This window comes from Ochotona princeps, chromosome 8 (genome assembly GCF_030435755.1).
Source record: "Ochotona princeps isolate mOchPri1 chromosome 8, mOchPri1.hap1, whole genome shotgun sequence".
Taxonomy (NCBI): domain Eukaryota; kingdom Metazoa; phylum Chordata; class Mammalia; order Lagomorpha; family Ochotonidae; genus Ochotona; species Ochotona princeps.
This window is the reverse complement of record NC_080839.1, coordinates 63,351,518-63,373,346: the sequence shown is the minus strand read 5'-3', so window position 1 is coordinate 63,373,346 and position 21,829 is coordinate 63,351,518. Positions and strand designations below refer to the sequence as shown.

The 21,829-nt window shown below is 53.0% G+C and overlaps 3 protein-coding genes across 5 annotated transcripts in view; 2 read left to right on the top strand and 1 right to left on the bottom strand.

The window, feature by feature from the left end:
- The first annotated feature begins 873 nt into the window (after window positions 1-873).
- On the top strand, window positions 874-14,735 carry NRBP1 (nuclear receptor binding protein 1). Of its 2 annotated transcripts, none has more exons than XM_004582687.3 (18): window positions 874-1,321; window positions 4,669-4,903; window positions 5,079-5,201; window positions 5,389-5,490; window positions 6,130-6,219; window positions 6,362-6,402; window positions 6,754-6,848; window positions 8,343-8,426; window positions 8,615-8,673; window positions 8,815-8,913; window positions 12,654-12,786; window positions 12,882-12,987; window positions 13,118-13,168; window positions 13,254-13,389; window positions 13,626-13,679; window positions 13,764-13,827; window positions 14,052-14,107; window positions 14,184-14,735. In XM_004582687.3, the coding sequence occupies exons 1-18, from the start codon at window positions 1,149-1,151 to the stop codon at window positions 14,286-14,288; spliced, it is 1,806 nt and encodes a 601-aa protein (XP_004582744.3). In that variant the 5' UTR covers window positions 874-1,148; the 3' UTR covers window positions 14,289-14,735. The 2 variants fall into 2 exon arrangements, with proteins under 2 accessions (XP_004582744.3, XP_058524125.1); XM_058668142.1 differs by having other exon boundaries at window positions 1,168-1,321; window positions 4,621-4,903.
- A 531-nt stretch (window positions 14,736-15,266) lies between these two features.
- KRTCAP3 (keratinocyte associated protein 3) lies at window positions 15,267-16,833 on the top strand. 2 transcript variants are annotated; one of them, XM_058668141.1, is made up of 7 exons: window positions 15,267-15,430; window positions 15,574-15,758; window positions 15,842-15,901; window positions 16,027-16,215; window positions 16,307-16,441; window positions 16,515-16,555; window positions 16,729-16,833. In XM_058668141.1, exons 1-7 carry the CDS (start codon window positions 15,403-15,405, stop codon window positions 16,772-16,774), a joined length of 684 nt encoding a protein of 227 aa, XP_058524124.1. In that variant the 5' UTR covers window positions 15,267-15,402; the 3' UTR covers window positions 16,775-16,833. The 2 variants fall into 2 exon arrangements, with proteins under 2 accessions (XP_058524124.1, XP_004582935.2); XM_004582878.2 differs by having other exon boundaries at window positions 16,515-16,627.
- An 80-nt stretch (window positions 16,834-16,913) lies between these two features.
- The window catches only part of IFT172 (intraflagellar transport 172), a 34,545-nt gene continuing 29,629 nt past the window's right edge, over window positions 16,914-21,829 (bottom strand). Inside the window, exons 36-48 of the mRNA XM_004582689.4 lie at window positions 21,407-21,505; window positions 21,146-21,255; window positions 20,970-21,033; window positions 20,782-20,868; window positions 20,403-20,519; window positions 19,834-19,944; window positions 19,265-19,384; window positions 18,346-18,441; window positions 18,057-18,116; window positions 17,877-17,975; window positions 17,538-17,691; window positions 17,256-17,347; window positions 16,914-17,063 (exon numbers count right to left, since the gene is read on the bottom strand). Of these exons, the coding sequence (XP_004582746.2) occupies window positions 16,974-17,063; window positions 17,256-17,347; window positions 17,538-17,691; window positions 17,877-17,975; window positions 18,057-18,116; window positions 18,346-18,441; window positions 19,265-19,384; window positions 19,834-19,944; window positions 20,403-20,519; window positions 20,782-20,868; window positions 20,970-21,033; window positions 21,146-21,255; window positions 21,407-21,505 (1,299 nt within the window). The 3' untranslated portion in view covers window positions 16,914-16,973. The remainder of the gene's footprint in view (window positions 17,064-17,255; window positions 17,348-17,537; window positions 17,692-17,876; window positions 17,976-18,056; window positions 18,117-18,345; window positions 18,442-19,264; window positions 19,385-19,833; window positions 19,945-20,402; window positions 20,520-20,781; window positions 20,869-20,969; window positions 21,034-21,145; window positions 21,256-21,406; window positions 21,506-21,829) is intronic.

The following is a 21,829-nucleotide window of genomic DNA, read 5'->3' as shown; positions in this document are numbered from 1 at the left end:
TAAGGGAAAGCTTACTACTACCAAGGCTCATACAGGAGAAAACTAGACACTGTAACCACAGCTGGAACTGACACTGTGTCAATATTTAGCTCGGGTCAGACACTCCAGTTACTCTGGAGCCCGCGGAGGGGAGGAAAGGGCAATCTGGAGAGGAACAGACACCCTTTTCTTTGCTGCAAGAACGAAGATCCTCAACCTCAACACTGTGCTGCTTAAATACATTTGGTGGTCAGTGCTGTTTTTCAAAACCCAAACGAAGGTCCATAACTTTTATTAGATTTCTAAATAAGATGCAAGGAAGAAAAAACAAAATATATATTTTTTAATACCTCAGATAGATGTTCATTTTCTCAGCGAAACAGGATTAGCTATTAAATTCCCCTGAAGTTCAGCGACGTGGGGAGATTCTGACAATTCCAGGTTGAGATGACTGGTTGACCCTCTTCCCTCCACCACACGACTCTTCTCAGTGAACTTTCCTTCACGCTCCAAGACTACAGAAATGGCTTTCACCTCCTCGCAGTGGTCAATCTAAACTCCTTCCAAATATTACTTCAAGGAAGTCTGTTGAGTCTTAGAGTCTACTTTTGATTCCTCACTGGTCCGCGCAGAGTGAATGCCTTTGACCTGCATTTTGAGTTTGTTAAGTACCACTTCAACGAGTTCTTTGCCAGGAGGCTCGAAGGATACAGCAGGTGTGTAAAGCTCTTACACGCAGTTACGGCAAATATTAGTGCCACGAGACCACGAAGCGTTGCTAACTTTTAATAGTAAGCGATTTGTTTATTTAAAAAGAAAATCTGGTCAAGAATTGATGTCCTGTGCAGTCTCGTCCTAACGGAATGAAGGGGAGTGAGCGCTCCCTTCAGACAGAGGCGGCGTCTGTCGCTCCTTTTGTCTTTCCGTGGGATGAGAACTGTCATGGCGCCTTCAAAAAGTGGGAGCAGCCCTTCCCTGAGTTGAGGAGGACCATCGAGGGACCACCTGAACCAGCGGTGCGGCGGACACAGACGAGTCCCACCGGGGAAGGAAAAACCCAAACCTCGCGCGGTGCCCGCCCGACCAGCCGTGGGGGAGGAGACGCGCTCGCGGGGCAGCCCTGCGAACTGCCGTCCAGCGGGCCCCGCCCCCCGCCGCCGCCTCGGCCAATGGCAGCCGGACGGCGCCGCGGCCCCGCCCATCTGTTGGTCGGGACGCCGCGAGGGCGGGGCCCGCAGTTCGGTTGCGCTGTGGAGCGCAGCTGGGAGGGAGTCGCCGCGATCTGGGGCCCCGGAGCCCGAGCTGGAGCTGAGGCGCAGGTTGCGGGGCGCGGAGTCGGGCGGTGAGCGCTCCCGGGGAGTGGGGCTTCGGGGACGGAAGGGCTGAGGAGAGGGCGGGAGGCTCGGTTTCCGAGGCCTGTTCGCGGGGGATCCGGGAAGCGGGTGCTGAGGCGGCCCTTGCTCATCCGAAACCCCGTGAGGGCCCCGCCGGGCCGAAGCCGAGGCGGAGTGGGCCCTCCGGGGCCCCGCAGTCGCTGCCGGGCGCCCCCTTGACCTCTCCGCCCTGGCGGCGGCGCCGGCCCGGAACTCTGCGGCGCGGGGTCGGGAGGCCCCGGTGTTCGCCTGGAACTCGGGCGGCGAGAGGCGGGGCCGGCGGCGGGGCGGGGGCGGCGGCTGGCAGCCTGCGGAAGCGCCGCGGCCGGGCGGGGCCGGGCCCGAGGGCGGGCGGCGCGCCGACGGCGCGGGGCGGGGCCTGCGCCCCGACGCGCCCGGGGCCGGCCTTTGAGGAGGTGCCCGGCGCTGGCTGCCGCGCCCCGCGGGCCAGAGGCCCTCCGGCCCGGCCCTCGCTGCCTTCCGGACACCCGGCAGGGCGACCTGTTGGAGTGCGCAGGCGGAAGGGCCTGCTTCCCTCCGTCTCCGCATCCCGGGACTTGCTTTATGTGCCACCAGGCTGCCCTTGGCTGGACAGCTGAGAGGCCCGTGGCCTGCGTGGTGGACGTGGTGCTGAGGGGCTGCAGCGGAATACATCAGAATGTGGGAGAGAAACTTTGTGGGTGCATACAGTGACTTCAGAATGAATGCGCTTGGCACTCAGTCGTGGCTGGAGGTGGCAAGGCGATTCCCTGGGTTTTTTCCGTGTATGATCTCCAGCCTCGCAGCAGCCTTGGGGTAAAACTGCCAATGTAGTCCAGGCTTCCTGGATGTTGGGTTCCTGGAGGCTCTTGGCCACCGCCCACTGGGGAGAAGATTGGGGAAGGGAGCAACAGTACCACTCCAAGGATGTTTGTCTACGCCTGATGAGGGTTTGGCTTCTCTGGTAGTACCCTAGTCTGGGTCCAAACCGGGCCAAATGATTTCTTTAGGTTGCACTGGTTTACTTACTGTTGCATTCTAGCTAGAAATTCTAGATGTATTCAGAGAATCCAGCTGCTCAAAAAGCTGCCAGACTTTTTAACACCAAATGTTGTGTTGGATTACTAAAACTTACAGATAGATAGATACCTTTCCTAGCTGGCTGAGTCTCTAGGTTAGGCAGACCTGGAAAATAACTTAGGGAAAAAAAAATGCGCTGGCGGATTTTCTTTGAGGTGTCCCCATTGCCTGTTGGTAGTTACTATAATGTCATCCAACACAAATCTGGTTTGCCTTCTGGTGAATGTTGAGGACAGATGGCATCAAGAGAGGTTTCTTCTGAGATCCTGGTTTAGTCAGTAGGCTACAGTGGTGGGCCCTTTTCTTAAAGGAAACAAAAAGTTTTATTATCCATAGATGAGGTGGTGTTGAACTGTGGCGTGTCCGGAACTGCCCCCTGCTTAGTGTGAATGGTCTGGGGTCTTTGTGGGGCTGCAAAGATACGGTGCTGAAGCCCAATGTTGCTCTGCTACTGTATGATTTGGCTTTATACCGAGGACAATACCAAAGTAGCTACAAAACATTTGGCTGAGATCTGACAGAGGCAAAGCGTTGTGTTAAGAGATTCCAGCATCTTATTAAATAGGATAAAACCCACACAGCTTAACTATTAGCAGAGGTGGCTGATCGGGGTCCTTGTTTTGGCACAAGAAAAGAATTTTATTTGTTGCAGGATTTATTTTATTTAGAAAGGCAGCATCACAGAGAGAGGGAGACAGGAAAAAAGAGAAGCTGTTTCATCCACTGGTTTACTTTCTTTAATGGCCACCATGGTGGGGGTGCGCCAGGCTGAAGCAAGAAGTTTTGTCCAGGTCTTTCGCCTGAATGGGAGGGACTCAAGCACTTGGGCCATCTCCCACTGCTTTCCCAGGCATGTTGGCAGGGAGCTGACCGGAAGGGGAACATTGTGGGCAGTGGTGTAACCCCACTGCATCGTGACTTTGGCCCCAAGAGAATAATTTGAGACAGGAGACAGTAGCAGTAAGTGAGATAGCAAAGTGTAATGAAAATAATACACATCATGATATACCAGGAGGCATTTGGGGTGGGAGGACTGCAAGCTGAGAGTTCTTAAAAAAAAAAAAAATTGAGCTTTCCAAACATTTGTGTTGATGGTGGCTTCTGGCATTCTGAATCAACTTGCAGGGTGTTACTTTGATACTGGGGTTCTGGCATTCTGAACCAACCTACAGGGTGTCACTTTGATACTGGGGAGCACTGCCTGGGCCCAGCACACAGATTCCAATCCCTTACACCTTTGATCCTGAGAGATGAAGAACAACATTCAGGGGTTTTCTAATGACTTTTTGTACAGGGTAGTGATTTTCAGCTTTTGAGAATTATCCCTCAGGCACCCATGCTCTTGAAGAAAAAGTTATCATCTGTAATACTGTTTCTCACAAAAGTTGTGTTGTAAATTATTTATATGGAAGAAATACTTATGTTAGATCGAGTACCACAGAGAATGAGAACTTGGAAACCTTTGAGCAATGTGAGTGAAATGAACATGGAAAGTTTAGAATTTAAAAAAAATTTAAAAAAAGTTTAGAATTTGTAGCTCTGTATGTATGTGCACGTCCACGTGCGTGCTTAGCCCACAATAAACAGTGAACATTTTTTAGTGAGTAAATGAATGATTGAATGAAAAAGTATTGCTCACCGATGCCCATCTGACACGCTCACGTCACAAGGAAGCTGAAGCCTTCACGGATAAAGTGAGCATGCGCAGCCGGTCCTCTGGCTCAAAGGAGCCTCCCATGGACTAAAAGGCTCTTTCTGTGTGTAAGGGGATGGATGGTGAGTGCCGAGGCTGAGGATGTTGGCGGTCCACAGTTAGGGGCGGTTCCTTGTAATACTTTGGAGTGTGGAATCACATGTTCTGAACAGTGCCCAGGTGGATTAGTTCCTGAGCGCAGTGAAAATAGGGATTGATGAGGATTCAAAGGGAAACCTATTGGTTGAGTATTGTTCTTGGAGGGAATGGGGTACCCAATTTTGCCGTTTGGTTGGACCTCACTAAGCGGAGGAGATGCTGCTTAGTAAATCTTGGGTTTGCCACTCCTGGGTGGGTCATCTTCAATGAGGTAGCCCTCCTTTGCTATGTAAGAGGCTGGTTATTATTTTGGTATTTGTGAATTCTGATTCTGGATTTAAAGGAAATAGAATATTTAAAAAAAACTTTTTTTTTGGACCCACAAATGGAGTGATTAGGATGATTAACTCTTTGCAGATCTACCCTGACGTTCTCTGCCTCTTCCTGTGTCCTTGCTGCAACCAGTGCAGGCCTGCGTATTCATGCCAGCATGTCGGAAGGGGAGTCTCAGACGGTGCTCAGCAGTGGCTCAGACCCTAAAGTAGAATCCTCATCTTCTGCTCCTGGCCTGACGTCAGTGTCACCTCCCGTGACCTCCACCACCTCAGCTGCTTCCCCTGAAGAAGAAGAAGAAAGTGAAGATGAGTCTGAGATCTTGGAGGAGTCCCCCTGTGGGCGCTGGCAGAAGAGGCGCGAAGAGGTAGGGTGATAATGTCTTTCTCAGGATAGTGAATTTTAACAAGCAGGTACCGGAAGGAGCAGTCTCGGAGGGGCAGGCCAGTTCTCAGGATAGGAATTAGCACAAGGTTACAAGGAGTATCACAATGGTGGTTTTGTGAGTTAAGCCCAACTGTTTCCTTTGAATTTCTTCTCAGGTAAATCAGCGGAATGTTCCAGGTATTGACAGTGCATACCTGGCTATGGATACAGAGGAGGGTGTCGAGGTTGTGTGGAATGAGGTGCAGTTTTCTGAGCGCAAGAACTACAAGTTACAGGAGGTAGGTCATGGTGGAAGGAAGCACACAGCCCTGGGACACTGGACACTGGTGTGTTCAAGAGGAGTTGCTGAAGCTGGAATGGGAACATGTTGGGGTCATGTCCTTCTGCTGGGGTTGTGGTAGAGGGGATAGGAAATGGCTTTTAGGATTGTTGGCCTCCATTGTCTCCTTGTCTCTTTGCTTCCAGGAAAAGGTCCGTGCTGTGTTTGATAATCTGATTCAGTTGGAACATCTCAACATTGTTAAGTTTCACAAGTATTGGGCTGACGTAAAAGAGAACAAGGCTAGGGTGAGTTTTGTCCTGGGATGTCCTGAGCTTACTGCAAGAGAATAGTTGCACGAATTGTTCCCTTTACCCTCAGACATTAGCACAGATAGTTTTGAAAGAGAGCTGGTATCTGCTATTGTCACAGTGGCAGTGGGGCTGCATCTCCCACCTGTGTCATCTGTCTGGTCATAGGTGGGGCAGAAATGACTGTCCTTGGGCTTCTGCCTCATTCCTCTGTAGTTTTCATTGTCTTAGTCTGAGGAGGTGCTATCAAGAACAGTTAGTGTATCTCTGCTACAGACATCACCAGGTGAGGAGTTGTTTTTTTTTATTGATTGATTGATTTTATTGGAAAGGCGGATATGCAGAGGAGGAGAGACAGAGAGGAAGGTCTTCATCCAATGGTTTGCTCCCCAAGTGGCCGCAACGGCTGGAGGCAATCTGAAGCCAGGAGCCAGGAGCTCTTCCGGGTGCAGGGTCCCAAGGCTTTGGGCTGTCTTTGACTGCTTTCCCAGGCCACAAGCAGGGAGCTGGATGGGAAGCGGCGCCCATATGGGATCCCGGCATGTGCAAGGCGAGAACTTTAATCACTATGCTATCGCCGGGCCTGAGGAGTTGTTTTGATGATAAGATGTTATAGTCAGCATTTTGCCTCCTCAGGTTATTTTTATCACAGAATACATGTCATCGGGGAGTCTTAAACAATTTCTGAAGAAGACCAAAAAGAACCACAAGACTATGAATGAGAAGGTATGGAGGGAGAGACAGGCTGGTTTTGCCTGCTTTGAGGGGAGATCACATTACTTTTGAAGCTAATCAAGGACTGGAGGGAGCTAATGGGAGGTTTAAGAGAAGAACTTCCTACTGATCTTTGGACCAAACTCTGTCCCAGGCTTGGAAGCGCTGGTGCACACAAATCCTCTCTGCCCTCAGGTAAGTTGCTTCTGGCTAGTAATCTTCCAGTTTCCTGAGCGAGCTCCTCTGAAGAGATGTCAGGGCACTATTCTGCTGCTCTAGTCTGTCTTTCCCCACTGTGAGCCTTGTTACCAACATCGGACCCCCTGTGGGGCCTTGAAAGGGTCCCTCCTGATGCCCTGACCACTGCACTATCTCCTGCCTCTTTCTCCTAGTACTTATCCACCAAGCATAATGGAGATTTTGAGTGTGGGATTATCTTGATAGTGACCAGCAGGAGACCTGACTGGTCCTTACTCCTTTTAACCCTTGGGTTCCCCCTGCCCTTAATTTCCCAGTGGCCCCTCTAACAGCCCAGTGCCCCCACAGCTACCTGCACTCCTGTGACCCCCCCATCATCCATGGGAACCTGACCTGTGACACCATCTTCATCCAGCACAACGGACTCATCAAGATTGGCTCTGGTGAGGGGAGGGAGAGGTTCTGGGCAGGGGAGCCTCGGGAATTTGGGGACCATGGGGGTAAGATGAAAGGAACTGGGGGAGAACAGCGAAAATCTGAATTGTGGGCTGGTGATAAGAGAAAGGATTGACTAGGGGTAATTCACTGGGAGAGGCGAGTCAGTGAAGCGGGGATAGGGCATATAATCTTGCATCTTTTTGGAGGGAACTTGCAGTTAAAATAGTGATGTTGCTAGGAGGTTGGGAAAGATAAAGAGATGGACGTGAGGTCTGACTTGAGCCTCTGGGCCAGACCCTGCCAGAGGAGGTTCCAGATGCCTGCCGTGAGTGCTTTCACTTGCTGTGTATCTGTGTGCAGTGTACAGCATTTCCGTGTGCTGTGTCTGTGTGGTGTTGGTGGGTCCATTTGTCTGGGGCTTGGCTGCTCCATCGCTCACAACTTTTCTCTGTTTTCCTCCCTCCCGCTTACGGGCTGCTCTGTTCCCAACAGTCTTTCATAGGATTTTTGCTAATGGTGAGAGCTCCCTTTGCCCCACCTGGGGCGCTGTTTGTGCTCCCTCTGCTCCTCTGGCGGCTGCCCAGTGCATGCAGTCGTGGGAGCAAGCCCTAATCCCCCTCCCCCCCGCCTAATTACGCCTGCTTCGCTTCTGCCCTGCCAGCCCTGCGCCTGCTCGCCCCTCCATAACTTGCTTGTTTCCTGTGGATTCTGCCTGGCTGACCACTTAACTTCCTCGATTCATACTCCCCATCCTGAGGCTGGTCCCCCATCATACTGTGCTCCCAGATTCTCTGTGCCTTGTAGTCATTGTTTACAACCCAAGTGAGTGCAAGTTTGGCCTGGCCCTGGTTCCTCGTTCAGCCCTGTGGCCTGCAGTGTTGAGGAATAGGGGGTGGAACAGGTGACCAGAAAAGTAGGGGTGGGTGACACATGGAATGTGTTGGAGAATATTGGCTCAGTTCTGAGTATCAGCCAGCAAAGGTGGATAAGAAGGAGGCTTGCTCTTTGGTTGTCATTGTTTCTTGATTTTCTTTATCCAAGTTCCTGAGGTCTCCAAATGTCCCAGGTTAGGAAGGGCTCCTTGTGTTCTTCATGTTATTTTCAGGATGAAAAAATTAAATGTGAGATCTTTTTCATGTGATCAAAGATTAGATGCACCTGGGATTTGGCAAAGGTGACCAGAGGACACAGAAAAGTTTCCTTTCACTGAGTTGCTCCTTGACCAGCCCAAAACTCCCATGTGTTTGTTAATCTGGTGTGGAGACTTGTTGCTACTGAGTTAGAGACTTTACCTTCTAGGCCATAGGCCTGAGAAAGGGAGGCAGGGGATATCTGTGTAGCTGGAGTACTGCTCAGAATGGGAAGGGATAGGTCTGTGTCTGTTGAGGGTTAGAAAGGAGATTCTAGGAGAGAATTTGGCTTTTGGGGGGGCCTCTCTCTGCAGTGAGGCTGTACTTTGTTGATGGTGGTCAGATTGTGGGTATCTCCCCTACTCCCAGTGGCTCCTGACACCATCAACAATCACGTGAAGACCTGTCGGGAAGAGCAGAAGAACCTACACTTCTTTGCGCCTGAGTATGGAGGTGAGGCATCCTGGAGGGTCTGCCATGTTTCCTCCCCTGTACCTCATAACCTGAGGTACCCAGGTAGTATCACGGAGACTTCTGGCCCTTCTCTGCCAGCTCACTTTATCTGTGTCGTGCTCTCTCTTCATGTCTCTTTATTTTTGCCTAATCCTCTAATGCACTAAAATCTCTTCTCTTCTCCGTAGAAGTCACCAATGTGACGACAGCTGTGGACATCTACTCTTTTGGCATGTGTGCACTGGAGGTGAGGAACCAGAAGGGAGGGGGGCAAGGGGTCAGATTAGGAGACAGAAGGGAAGACGGGAGGGAGAAGTTAAGTCTTGAGGGAGTGGGAGAGGAGCCTGGGTTTCTCAGTTTTTTTCTTTCTTGTTTCTCCTCACTGCAGATGGCAGTGCTGGAGATTCAGGGCAATGGGGAGTCCTCCTACGTGCCACAGGAAGCTATCAGCAGTGCCATCCAGCTTCTAGAAGACCCATTACAGAGGGTGAGGATCTTCAGGATCACTTTCCTTAATTGACTTTCCTTTTTTTTTTTTTAAGATTTATTTATTTTATTACAGTCAGATATGCAGAGAGGAGGAGAGACAGAGAGGAAGATCTTCCATCCGATGATTCACTCCCCAAGTGACCGCAACAGCCGGTGCGTGCCGATCCGAAGCTGGGAACCAGGAACCTCCTCCGGGTCTCCCACGTGGGTGCAGGGTCCCAGTGCTCTGGGCCATCCTCAACTGCTTTCCCAGGCCACAAGCAGGGAGCTGGATGGGAAGTGGAGCTGCCGGGATTAGAACCAGCGCCCATGTGGGATCCTGGGACGAGGACTCCAGCCGCTAGGCCACGCTGCCGGGCCCTCCTTAATTGACTTTCAAATCTCTTCAGGAGAGAGAGATCTTCTAGCCACTGGTTCATTCCCCAAATGGCAGCAGTGGCTAGGGGTGGGCCAGGCTGAAGCCAGGAGCCTGGAGCTCCATCCAGGTCTCCCACATGGATAGCAGGGGCCCAAGCACTTGGACCATCTTCTGCTGTTTACCCCAGGTACATTAGCAGGGAGCTGGATCAGAAATGTAGAGGCTGGTACTTGAACTGGTATCCATAGGAGGCGCATTGTTTAACTTGCTCTGCCACAATGCCAGCCCCAAGAGTTTCTTCCTTTCTACCTAGAATATGAGATCCTTCAAAAAGTGTGTGAAGAAATGGAATTAAAATCTTTCCCACAGGGTAATATGTAGGTTAGGTCCACATCCCACACTTGAACACCTTGTCCTGGCTTTGGCTCCTGAGTCCAGAGTCTGCATTAACAGGTGCCAGCTTAAGGACTGGTCCCTACCAACCATGGGGAGGCTTGCATTGCATTTTAGCCTTGCCTATCCGGCAAATGGTTGCTACCATTTGGTAGGGTTGGGGGAGAGTGGTGAATCAGTGGATGGGAGGTCCTTCTGTCTTTCTCTTTCATGTACTCTCTCCTTGTCCCTGGGGAAAAGGACAAAAAAAAATATTTTTTGGGGGTGTAAAAAATTGTTTAAAAGATTGATTTATTTAGAGAGATAGGAGCAGACAAAATCGTCCAACTGCTAGTTTATTCCACAGATGGCTGCAATGGCCAGGGTTGGCTAGGCTGAAGCTAGGAGCTTTATTCAGGTCTCCCACATCATTGCAGGGTCCCAAACACTTGGACCTTCCTTTTCTATTTTCCCAGGCATGTTAACTGGGAACTGGATTAGAAATAGAGCGGCTGGGACTCAAATCAGTGCCCATACAGGATGCTGGCATTGCAGGCAGTGGCTTTAGTTGTTAGGTGACAACACCAGCCTTGGTGCAAAAAGTTTTTGAAATCCATCCATAGTCTTTTTATAATACATATTTCCATAAGCTTTTATGAAGACTCCCTCACTAAAGATTTATTTTTACTTGAAAGATTTAGAGAGAGAGGAAAGACAGAGAGAGTTCTTCCGTTAACTGGTTCACTCCCCAAAAGGCATCAGTTGCTAGAGCTGAGCCAATCTGAAGCTTGGAGTCAGGAGCTTCTGGGTCTCCCATGTGGGTACAGGAGCTCAAGGAATTGAGCTATTCTCCAATGCTTTCCCAGGCCATTAGCAGGGAGCTGCATTGGAAGTGCAGCAGCTGGGACTTGAACTGGTGCTGTAGATAAAGCATAGCCTACTAAGCCACCATGCTGGCCCCTGATCTTCCTAGAGCAAGAGAATATATAGCAGAAAGCCAAATTTCCCTAGGAAGTATGTAAGCTTTTATGTATATACACATAGATTAGGGGTTAAGATAGCTAACAATGCGATTGAAAGTGATAAGGGCCTGGTGGCCTGGTGTAATGGTTCAATGGCTAAATCTCATCTAGCAAATGCCAGGATCCTATACGAGATCTGGTTCATGTCCTGGCTGCTCTACTTTCCATTCAGCTCCCTGCTTATGGCCTGGGAAGGCATGGAGGATGGCCTAAGTGAAGTCCTTGGGATCCTGCACTCACATGGGAGACCTTGAGGAAGCTTCTGGCTCCTGGCTTCTAGTCAGCTCAGTACCAATTGTTGTGGCCATTTGTGGATAGAAGATCTTTCTCCTCTATGTAAAATCTGATCTACCTTTCCAATAAAAATAAATTAATTAAAAAAAAACCACTCCAGTGTAATTGGAAGTGATGTGTTAGTGGCTGATACAGTGGTAGGTCAGGCTAATTCTCTGCCTGGAGTGCCAGCATCTTGTGTGGGCGCAGTTTGTGTCCCAGCTGTTCCACTTCCCATCCACCTCCCTGCTTGTGGCCTGGAAAAGCAGTGGAAGATGGCCCAAGTCCTTGGGATGCTGTATCTGTGTGGGAAACATGGAGGGGGCTCCTGGCTTTGGATTGGCTCAGCTCTGGTTGTGTCCATTTGGGGAGTGAACCAGGAGATGGAAGACCTTTGTCTCTCCTTCTCTCTGTAAATCTGCCTATCCAATAAAAATATATGTAAATTAAAAGATTTTTTAAAAGAGTTTTTTAAAGATGGGATGGAGTGAGTTGTTCAGTTTACATTAGGATGGAATATTCCACCTAAAGATTAGACAGGTTACTTTTTTGGCCTCCAAGTCTGAAAGTTGGGCAATGGATGAAGTGGAATGATTGGAAGAACTATAGGAAATCCAGTGAATGTAATGATATGGTGGACACAGGATGGCAAATATTGTTGACTGCAACTGATAGATTTGGGGAAAGTGGTTAAATCTGGCACAGGATGAAAAAGAAGATATGAAGTGAGTGGGCTAAAAATTCAGAGGTGAAAAACAAGGAAAACCAATATGAACATTAAAAACAAAACATGAAAATATTATTTTAACATTAAAGGAGAACATGATTTGGGAGCAGAAAAAACCAGGCTGTGAATGATATCGTACATAAAACCTTACATATTTTCGGGCCCGGCGGCGTGGCCTAGCAGCTTCAGTCCTCGCCTTGAACACCCCGGGATCCCATATGGACTCCGTTCTAATCTCGGCAGTTCCACTTCCCATCCAGCTCCCTGCTTGTGGCCTGGGAAAGCAGTCGAGGACGGCCCAAGGCTTTGGGACCCTGTACCCGTGTGGGAGACCCGGGAGAGGTTCCAGGATCGGCGCAGCACTGGCAGTTGCGGCTCACTTGGGGAGTGAATCATCGAACGGAAGATCTTCCTCTCTGTCTCTCCTCTGTATATCTGACTTTGTAATAAAAAAAAAAAATCTGGGCCCGGGGGCGTGGCCTAGTGGCTAGAGTCCTCACCTTGAATGCCCCGGGGTCCCATATGGGCGCCGGTTCTGGTCCCGGCAGCTCCACTTCCCATCCAACTCCCTGCTTGTGGCCAGGGAAGGCGGTCGAGGACGGCCCAGTGAATTGGGACACTGCACCCACGTGGGAGACCCGGAGGAGGTTCCAGGTTCCTGGCTTCGGATCGGCGCGCATCGGCCCGTTGCGGCTCACTTGGGGAGTGAATCATCTGACGGAGGATCTTCCTCTCTGTATATCTGACTTTGTAATAAAATGAGTAATTCTTAAAAAAAAATAATTAAAAATAAGAAAAAATCTTAAAAAAAAAAAACCTTACATATTTTCAAAGCCATTTCAGGTGTGTTTATCAGCATGCTGTTTTGGCAGGTGCTGAGTACCCAGCAGGTACAAGCGTTGTGCTCAGTAGATGAGAATTAACAGACGTGAACACAGTGGGAGGCTTGCTGGATGTTTGCTCCAGATATTTCTGCTCTTTTCCAGGAGTTTATTCAGAAGTGCCTGCAGCCTGAGCCCGCTCGCAGACCAACAGCCAGAGAACTTCTGTTCCACCCAGCGCTGTTTGAAGTGCCCTCCCTTAAACTCCTCGCTGCCCACTGCATCGTTGGACACCAGCGTGAGTCCTGTGGTCCCAGTCTCTTTCTTCTTAACCACTGTGGCCCCACCCTTCCCTGCCATGACCTGAGTATTCTTCCATAACATGACCTCTAGACATGATCCCAGAGAATGCTTTGGAGGAGATCACCAAAAACATGGACACCAGTGCTGTCCTGGCTGAAATCCCCGCGGGACCAGGAAGAGAGCCAGTTCAGACGTTGTGAGTGACTGTCTGGGGCTCTGAGAGGGACAGCCTGCTTCTCGAGGCTTTGGGGACAGGCCCTTCTCAGGCAGTGATGCAGCTGCTGTGTGGTTTGCATATTGGCAGCTTTCTCTCCTTTCTCCTTCAGGTACTCTCAGTCTCCGGCTCTGGAATTAGATAAATTCCTTGAAGATGTCAGGTGAGAGAAGGGTAGGGAGGCAGACTTTCCTGAGGTACCTAAGGGGTTCTCATAGCCCGGGTGACCCATCTTCTTCTTTTACCAGGAATGGGATCTACCCTCTGACGGCCTTTGGACTGCCTCGGCCACAGCAGCCGCAGCAGGAGGAGGTGACATCTCCTGTTGTGCCCCCCTCTGTGAAGACGCCAACACCTGAGCCCGCTGAGGTGGAGACCCGCAAGGTAGGGGCTGCGAGTGTGCATGTGTGCGTGGACTGCAATAGGAGGGAGGGTGGACATGTCCAGTGAGGCTTCATCCTCCAGGGAACAGGAGGCGTTTCTGTCTCCTGGCAGCCACGCCTGTGGCTGGAAAGGCTGCCCGGCAATAGGGTTTCTCCTCACAGGTCTTTAACTGGCTGCTTTTGTGTACTGACTAGGCTGCTCTCCCTAGGGCTAACCCTCTGTCTCTTCTTTCCTAGGTGGTGCTGATGCAGTGCAACATTGAGTCTGTGGAGGAGGGAGTCAAGCACCATGTAAGGCTCAGCGCTAGGGCTGTGCGGGCTGGGTGGCCAGCGGGTAGGTAGGACGAGCCCCACTTTGACTGTCCTGTTCTCCAGCTGACGCTTCTGCTGAAGCTGGAGGACAAACTGAACCGGCACCTGAGCTGTGACCTGATGCCAAGTGAGTCTCTCCTTTCCTCGGGGGCTGGAGAGTCTGAGAGCTTCCCTCTGAGGGCGTGTTCTGGGGTGGGCAATGACAGGCAGCAACACTGACTCATTCAGAATAAGGGTCTGAGCCCTGGAAATGAAGTGGATGGGGCCTGGCACATCTGCCTGTCTGGACCACCTGGGGGGCTGCTGGCCTCACCCCCACCTGTCACTCACCCCATGCTGTTTGGCCGGCAGATGAGAACATCCCGGAGCTGGCGGCGGAGCTGGTGCAGCTGGGCTTCATCAGTGAGGTGAGGCTCTCCTGCCACGCCCTGGCGGCCGTGGGGCCTCCTCTCCCGGCCCCTCTCACTGGCTCCTCTCCCCCAGGCTGACCAGAGCCGGCTGACTTCTTTGCTGGAGGAGACCCTGAACAAGTTCAACTTTGCCAGGAACAGTACCCTCAACTCCGCCGCTGTCACGGTCTCCTCCTAGAGCTGCCTCGGGCCAGGTCCCTCTGCTGCGCTGTGGCTGTCTTGGACTGCTGCAGTCCTCCTGCCCCTCCCCCCAGTCAGTATTACCCTTGAAGTCCCTTCTCTCCTTCACTATTCAGGAGGGCTTTGGGGGCTCCCTGGTCCTGAGCATCATCCTGCCCCTCGCCCCCTCTTCCTCCCCTCTGCACTTTGTTTACGTGTTTTGCACAGACATGGGCCTGGGCCTTCTCAGCAGCCGCCTTCTAGCTGTGAGCCAGGAGCTGCCCTGCCAGCCCCTGCCTAGCCTGTGTGGACAGGAGGCCCACGGTCACGAGGGGGGGGCTGACTTCTACAATCCCACTGCGGAAGATGGGCGGGCGGGAGAGTGAGGTGGTGCTGCAGGGGTGGCCCTGGGGGGGCCATTCGATTTGCCTCAGTTGCTGCTGTAATAAAAGTCTACTTTTTGCTATGGGTGTTGTGTTTGTGTGGGGGGAGGGAGTGTGGGGTAGGGGCATGTTAGCAAAAGTTGTGTGTGTGTAGAAGGGTGGGGGTATAGTGTGGTGTGTATGGGGTATGTATGATGTGTTGTGGGGTGTGTTACGTGTGGGTGTAGTGTATGTGGTATGAGAAGGTAGGGTGTGATGTAAGGTTTGTATGTGGGGTATGTGAATATGTGTGCAGGTGTGGGGTGGGGTGTATGTCTATGATGTGTGGGGGTGTGTATGATGTGTGTGTGTAGGCATGTGTGAGGTGTGCATGTGGGGTTAGTGTGGGGTGTATGATGTATGGGGGTGTAGTGTGAGGTATGTGGAGGTGTGATGTGTGTGGTGTGAGGTGTGTAGTGTAGGGTATGATATGTGGGGTGTAGTGTGAGGTGTGGGTATGTGATGTGTGTATGGGGGGAGAGTAGTGCATGTTTGAGGTGTTCGTGGGGTGTGTGCACACATGCACCGGGCCCGCCAGGGGGAGCCGGCGGCCGACGGGGGTTGGGCCTCGGTTGGCCTGGGCGGGCCGTGCTGCGGGGCGGAGGGCCTCAGGTGGCTCTGGGCGGGCCGAGCCGCGGGGCGGAGGGGCGGAGCGCGGCGCCAGGGCCCAGGTAGACTGCCGGGGCCGTCGGCGCGGGGCGGTGGGTCGGGATGCGGGCCTGCGGCGTCTGCACTTTCGGTAACTTTCTCCTCCTTCCCCTGCTAGTGCGGGGGTCCAGCGCACGGCCCGCCCCCACGCCCACGCTCTGCCCGACGCCGCGAGCCGGGGCCGCCGGCTCCCAAGCGCCAGGCTCAGGCCTGCCCTTTCCCGGTGCTTTGCAGACGCCGCCCGGGGGCCCCGGCGGTTGATGCGTGTGGGCCTCGCGCTGATCCTGGTGGGCCACGTGAACCTGCTGCTGGGAGCCGTGCTGCATGGCACCGTCCTGCGGCACGTGGCCAATCCGCACGGAGCCGTGACGCCCGAGTATACCACCGCCAATATCATCTCCGTGGGTTCGGGGCTGCTGGTGAGCGCACGGACGGACGGGTGGGCGGGCAGGGACAACCGCGCTGGGAACCCAGCAGGCCACAGGCTTGGTGTCTTTCGCAGAGTGTTTCCGTGGGACTTGTGGCCCTCTTGACTTCCAAGAACCTTCTTCGCCCGCCATTGGTGAGAGAGGGGACTGCAGAGAAACGGGGCTGGAGGGGGCGGCAAGAGGAGCCTCACAGGGAGAAATGGAGGCGAGTAGTCCTTGAGATTAAGCCAGGTCCAAGCTGCTCTTCCGTCCCTGCCAGCACTGGGCCCTGCTGGCACTCGCGCTGGTGAACCTGCTCGTGTCTGCCGCCTGCTCCTTGGGTCTCCTCCTGGCTGTGGCGCTCACCGTGGCCAACGGTGGCAGTCGGCTTTTGGCTGACTGCCACCGGCTACCACAGGACCAGGGCTCTGGATACTCTGACTGCCCGTTTGACCCCACGAGAATCTATGTGAGTGTGGTCCTCTTTCCTCCTGCGTGTAGCCCGCAGACGCATGCTCTGCTGGGCCCTCTGAGCCCCTTTCTTCCCTCTGGCCTTCCAGGACACAGCCTTGGCCCTCTGGATCCCTTCCTTGCTCATGTCTGCGGCAGAGGCTGCCCTCTCCGGCTACTGCTGTGTGGCTGCACTCACCCTGCGTGGAGTGGGGCCCTGCAGGAAGGAGGAGCTCCAGGGCCAGGTGAGGCGGGGTGGCCGGAAGGGCAGGGATCAGCAATTCAGGGCCCCAGGGCTGACTCTGCCCTCTTCTGCAGCTGGAGGAACTGATGGAGCTCGAACCGCCCAAGTGTAAGAGGCAAGAAAATGTGCAGCTCCTGGATGGCGGGTTGGAGAGGCCGGTGTCACAGAAAAGCTGGGTCTAGGGCAGGTGAGGGTGGGCAGCAGGGGCTGGGCTGAGGGGGGTGGGGAGGCAGCGGGGTCAGCTGCGCCTCCCTGCTGACCTGGTTGGTTCTTGCCTCTGTGAACCAGGTGCTGTCCCAAGATCCAGTCAGTCCACAAGGGCTCTTTCCACTGAGCATGCGGCTCTCAACCCAGGGTGACACAAACCATAGCAATAAAAGAGCTTTGCTTTTCTTCTCCTTGGTTATTATGATTCCTTGTGGGGCAAGCGGCACTGTGCTGCAGTGGGGGCACTGACCAAAGCGTACAAGTGGTCTCAGTTACTTACAAAACTTTAATGGGGCAGAGACCCTGGCTGTTCTCTGTTCCAGCGGTCACTGGAAGGAAAAGCTGGTGCTGGGCAGCCCTCCGCACCACTGGCTGATGAACTTGAGCACGTCCTGGCACACAGGGCTGTGGGAGGTCTGTGAACAAACGGACGGAACACTAATGCTGAGGACATGGCTGACCCCCAGACAGCTGGCACCACCCCAGTGTCCCAGCAGACGAGCCCAGAGCCAGCATCCGCCTTCTTAACAATCCCGCCCACCCTCTGGGGGCTTTTCCCTTTCACTGCTTCTCTCCTTTCCCTCATCCTTCAAGCCTCCCTCTCTAACCTTAATGGCCATGAGGAACTTATTCCAGTTGTCCTTATTGGCAGCCTTCCCTGGTCGCTTAAATTCAATTTTGTTCCTCAGGATGGGGTATCCTGTGGGGGAAGGAGCAAAAGGGTGAGCTGGGGTTTGAGAGACCGAGGAGGCAGAATGGAAAGGAGTCCAGGCAGAGGGAGAGTAGGATGGTCCCATCTTTTGCATCCACAGTAAAATGGTTTCTTCATTTTCCTGTAGTCCCCTCCCTCCCACCTGCCTTGGGATATGGGGTACTGTGGGGGCCCATACCTGTGATGAGGCAGGGCAGTGCCTGGACCCCAGTGCTTGCTGCCACCAGGGAGGCCTCGTAGGCCCCTCGCTCATCATGAGGTAGAACCTGCTCCAGTCGCTGGTCCATTGAGACCATGAGCACCCAGTCTCGAACCTCTTCTCTCTGGGCCTCCTGGGAAGGGCAGGGAGAGATGAGTGGGGATTGTGAAATGGGCTTTGTGAAGCCTTTGTTCTATTTGTCCGCCTTGGTCATGTGTGATCTCTGGGGACACAATCCCAGTCTTACACTGCGATGCCCTCCCCCTCAATGCACTCACGCTGGGGTGGCCTTCCCCTTGGCCAATCCTGCGCCCTTACCGGTATGTGCTGCTTGGCTGGGAGTGGCACCTCAAAAGGAATGTCCGTATCTTGGAAATCCGAGTGATCAAGGGCATCCAGAGTCCCTTCATCAATGGCCTGTGGCCAAGTGGGTAACTATGAGACAGGCGCAGTGTGACACCACACCTGCCAACTCCTGGGCACAGCCTTTCTACTCACATCCGTTAGATCCAGAAAGCGGTTGAGGAAGATGAACGCCATGTTCTCCCAGCCAACCGCCTGTAGTAGAGAGAAGGCCTAAGTGGGTCTGAATGAGCTGGGCTTGGGCCTGCTTCTCAGGGATGTGGGGTAAGGGTGGGGAATCCTGGAGGATGGAGAACTGTATCCCCTGACACGGTCAAGCCTGCAGCTCTCAGCCTTGCTGGACATGCGCAGAAGGGACAGTCTCTATTTTCCAGCTTCTCACTTCCCTAACATGCTGGCCCCACCCTTCCTGGTCCTGGCGCACCTTGGCAGCAGTGCCCGCTTCGTAGAAGGCCTTGTCTGCAGGTAGTAGCTGAGTGTGACGCAAAAGTGAAACCGAAAGCCTGGCAGCCACTGTTTCCTGGGGATTGAAATGGAAGGGTTACGATGGTGCCGCCACAGTGAGCTACCTGGCTCAGGGGCCCAGAACCAGGAACTCCACAGTCAGTACGGCCCTGAGGTACTCTGCCATTCTGTCATAGGCTTTTTTTGTTGTTGTTGTTGTTGTTAAATATGCACAATATATGGGCGCTGGTTCTAATCCCGGCAGCTCCACTTCCCATCCAGCTCCCTGCTTGTGGCCTGGGAAAGCAGTCGAGGACGGCCCAGTGAATTGGGACCCTGCACCCGCGTGGGAGACCTGGAAGAGGTTCCAGGTTCCCGGCTTCGGATTGGCGCGCACCGGTCCGTTGCGGCTCACTTGGGGAGTGAATCATCGGACGGAAGATCTTCCTCTCTGTCTCCTCCTCTCTATCTGACTTTGTAATAAAATAAATAAATCTTTAAAAATAAATAAATAAATAAATAAATATGCACAATAGAACTGGGCTTAGATTATTTCTAAGGTTCCTCCCGCTTCTAGAATTCTGCTTTCTGACCACATGAATTTACAATAAAACAATGAACAAGCCAGAAGTGAGTGCATATTATAAATAGAGATGAATAAAGAGATCACAGGACTTGAAATGTTTACACAATGAGGTGGGAGCTGTGTGTGTGGGCACAGCCCCAAGGTCAAATTGGTACAGAAGGAAAAACCTCTGCTCAGGGGTCAAAGATTGATTAGAAGAGCAGCTGGAAGAGAGGCAGGGAGCTTCCAGAGCCTGGGGATCTGGAATTTGAATCCAACTTCACACATCTGAAGTTAAGCCTCATGACTGCTCCTCACCCCCTCCTTGTCTCACCAGCTGTTTGACGCTCTGGGCTGCAGAGCGAGTGGCGTAGTAGTGGGCAATCAGCAGCATGGTCTCAAACTCCTCGTGGGCTGGAGAGTTGGCCTCACTAGACTTCACAAGGTTTTCACACTAGGGAAGGAAAGCGTGGGACCAGTGCTGTAGTGGGTTAAGTTCCCGACTGCAACACCAGCATCCCATATGGGCACTGTTCCACTTCCAATTCAGCTCCCTGCTGATGTGCCTGGGAAGGCAGTAGAGGCTGGCCCTTGTGCTGCTGTTGAACACCCAGGTGGCATTCTTGGGCTTCTGGCTGGTGCTTTGCCCAGCCCCAGTCTTAGCTGCCCCGTAGGCGACTGAACCAATGGACAGGAGACCTCTTTTCCTCCTGCCCCTTGTCATGCCTCTCTGTGACCACTTTCTAGGTTAGGGAGGCTCTTGGCCACAGGGTGGTTGCTGGTGGCCATGTGGAGAAAGGGAGGTAAGATGAGCCCAAGGGGAAAGGGTTTGGAGCATGAAAGAGGCTGGTCTGGGGCAGGCAGAGGGGCCCTTCCACCCTGCAGCCACGCTGGCTGCCTCACCAGGTTGAAGAGGACGTCCCTCAGGTCAGCCCAGCAGTGATAGGCCTCGGCACAGTTGGTCCCTGGGGAGCTCACGATATCGGCAAAGATCCTTTTGTAGATGTTGAAGTTCTAGAGGTTGGGGAAAGCATGTCTGAGTGAGGTTACAACTAGGAGACATAGTCAGTGAAGTGGTGCCAGAGGGAGGAGAGATGGGCTCTGATGTGTGCGTGTGTAAGGTGAGCTTGTGCCAGTGACAGGGAAAAGAATGCAGCAAGAAAGTCACTATAGCTTTCTGGGGGTGTGAGCTGCTGCTTGAAAGCCCTGAGGCCCAGCATTTGTGGGCCTTGAGTCTCTAGGAGGGAGGCAGGAGGTCCTGGAGGTGCATGTGGCAGTCTGCACTGAAACACTGGCTAAGCTGGGGTCAAGGGGCGGGGTGGGATGGTCCATGGCTCTCTCCAGAGGCTGCACTCTACAGAAGAGGTTGGCTTGGGGATTCTGGGCTGAAGACAGTTCCTGAGGGGCTGGGGGCTCTGAGAAGAGGCAGCAAGTCCTGGAGGTACTAGTCACCCCCAGGAGAGGGCTGTTACCTGTGGGTTAGCAGGGGCTCCATGCTGTACATAGAGGGCCAGGGCCTGGGCATAACCGCCCTCTCGGATCAGGTGGGTTGCATACAAAGCCACGTACTTGTGCAGAATCTTGTAGTTCTGTTGGCGGGGTAGAGGAAAAGCATGGGCCAGGCTGGGATCAGCAGGGTCAGGCAGACTGGGGTGATCTGAGGCCAGAGGTTTGTTTAGGAAGCAAAGGGCAGATGCAAACCTTTGACCCCACTTTTGGGGTGTGCGGGTCTGAGCGTTCTGAGGCTGATGTGGAAGTAGCTTGGGTTTGGGCTTTGGGAGAGGCGAGACACATGCACTTGGGTTGGAGAGGGAAAGGGAAGGAGCAGGGACAGGAAGGGGCGAGTGGCACCTGCTTGGTGGCTGTTTCGATGCACTTGTCCCACTGGCCCTGCTCCACATATAGGTCCAAAGCAGCCACCACATCCACACCCACAAGCTGTGGATCAGAGGAAAACACTAAGTTTAGGGATGAGGACGATGATGTGGCGGGGGACGGGAGGGAGTGTGAGGGGCCCCTGGAGCCTCCGCATGTCTCACCGAGTCCACTTTGCCCTGGTTCTTGAGGAACTCCTTATAGTGCTGGTCCACGTAGTCCTCATACCTGTGGAGATGGACTGGTGTCTATCTGCACGGTCTTTGCCACTGTGGGTACATCCTCCCAATCTGCACAAGTGAAAGAAGCTATCCCCGCGACACGGAGGTCGACAGTTTACCGGGGGTCTAACTCCTTGGCCACACGCTTGGCCTTGTTCCACTCCTCGCCCTCCATGAACGCGTCGATGGCTTCTTTGATGAGGTCCAGGTTCAGATAGAGCTCTGCAGCCTGCACAAGGGGCAGTTAGACGGGACCTGGCCTCCTCCACTGCTGGTTTCCCACTGCACCTGCCTGGAGACCCAGTGTGCCAGGGGTGTCACTGCTCTACCCTGTTGTGCCTGGGGAATCTGTTTATCCACAATCTTGCCATGCTACTTACTGCACTGTGCTTTCCAATTCCAATCAGTTGGGGTCCGACAGCCCGAACCACTTCCAGGCTGCGCAGAGGAGGCAGGAACTTGATGGCGAGTTCAGCTGCCTGCATGGTTGAACAAAAAATGGCCATGAGTGAAAACGGAGGCAAATACTGCTAAGGGACCTCAGTCTGGTTAACAACAAATGTTTTCCTCCCACATGCCAACTTTCCCACTGCACTCCTTTCTCTTCCCCAGTGCCCTCCTCAACAAAGCTTGGTTCCTGCCATGTCAGAGCCTACAACTGGCCACTGGTGGACCTAACCTGTAAATTCCTATCGGATTCTCTTTCGGACACTTGGCTGTCTGAGGTTACTGCATTTGGTCCTGCCACTTTTGGAAAACTGGTTTCTCAGGTTCTTTGTTACAGATAAAATCTTGATAGGGTA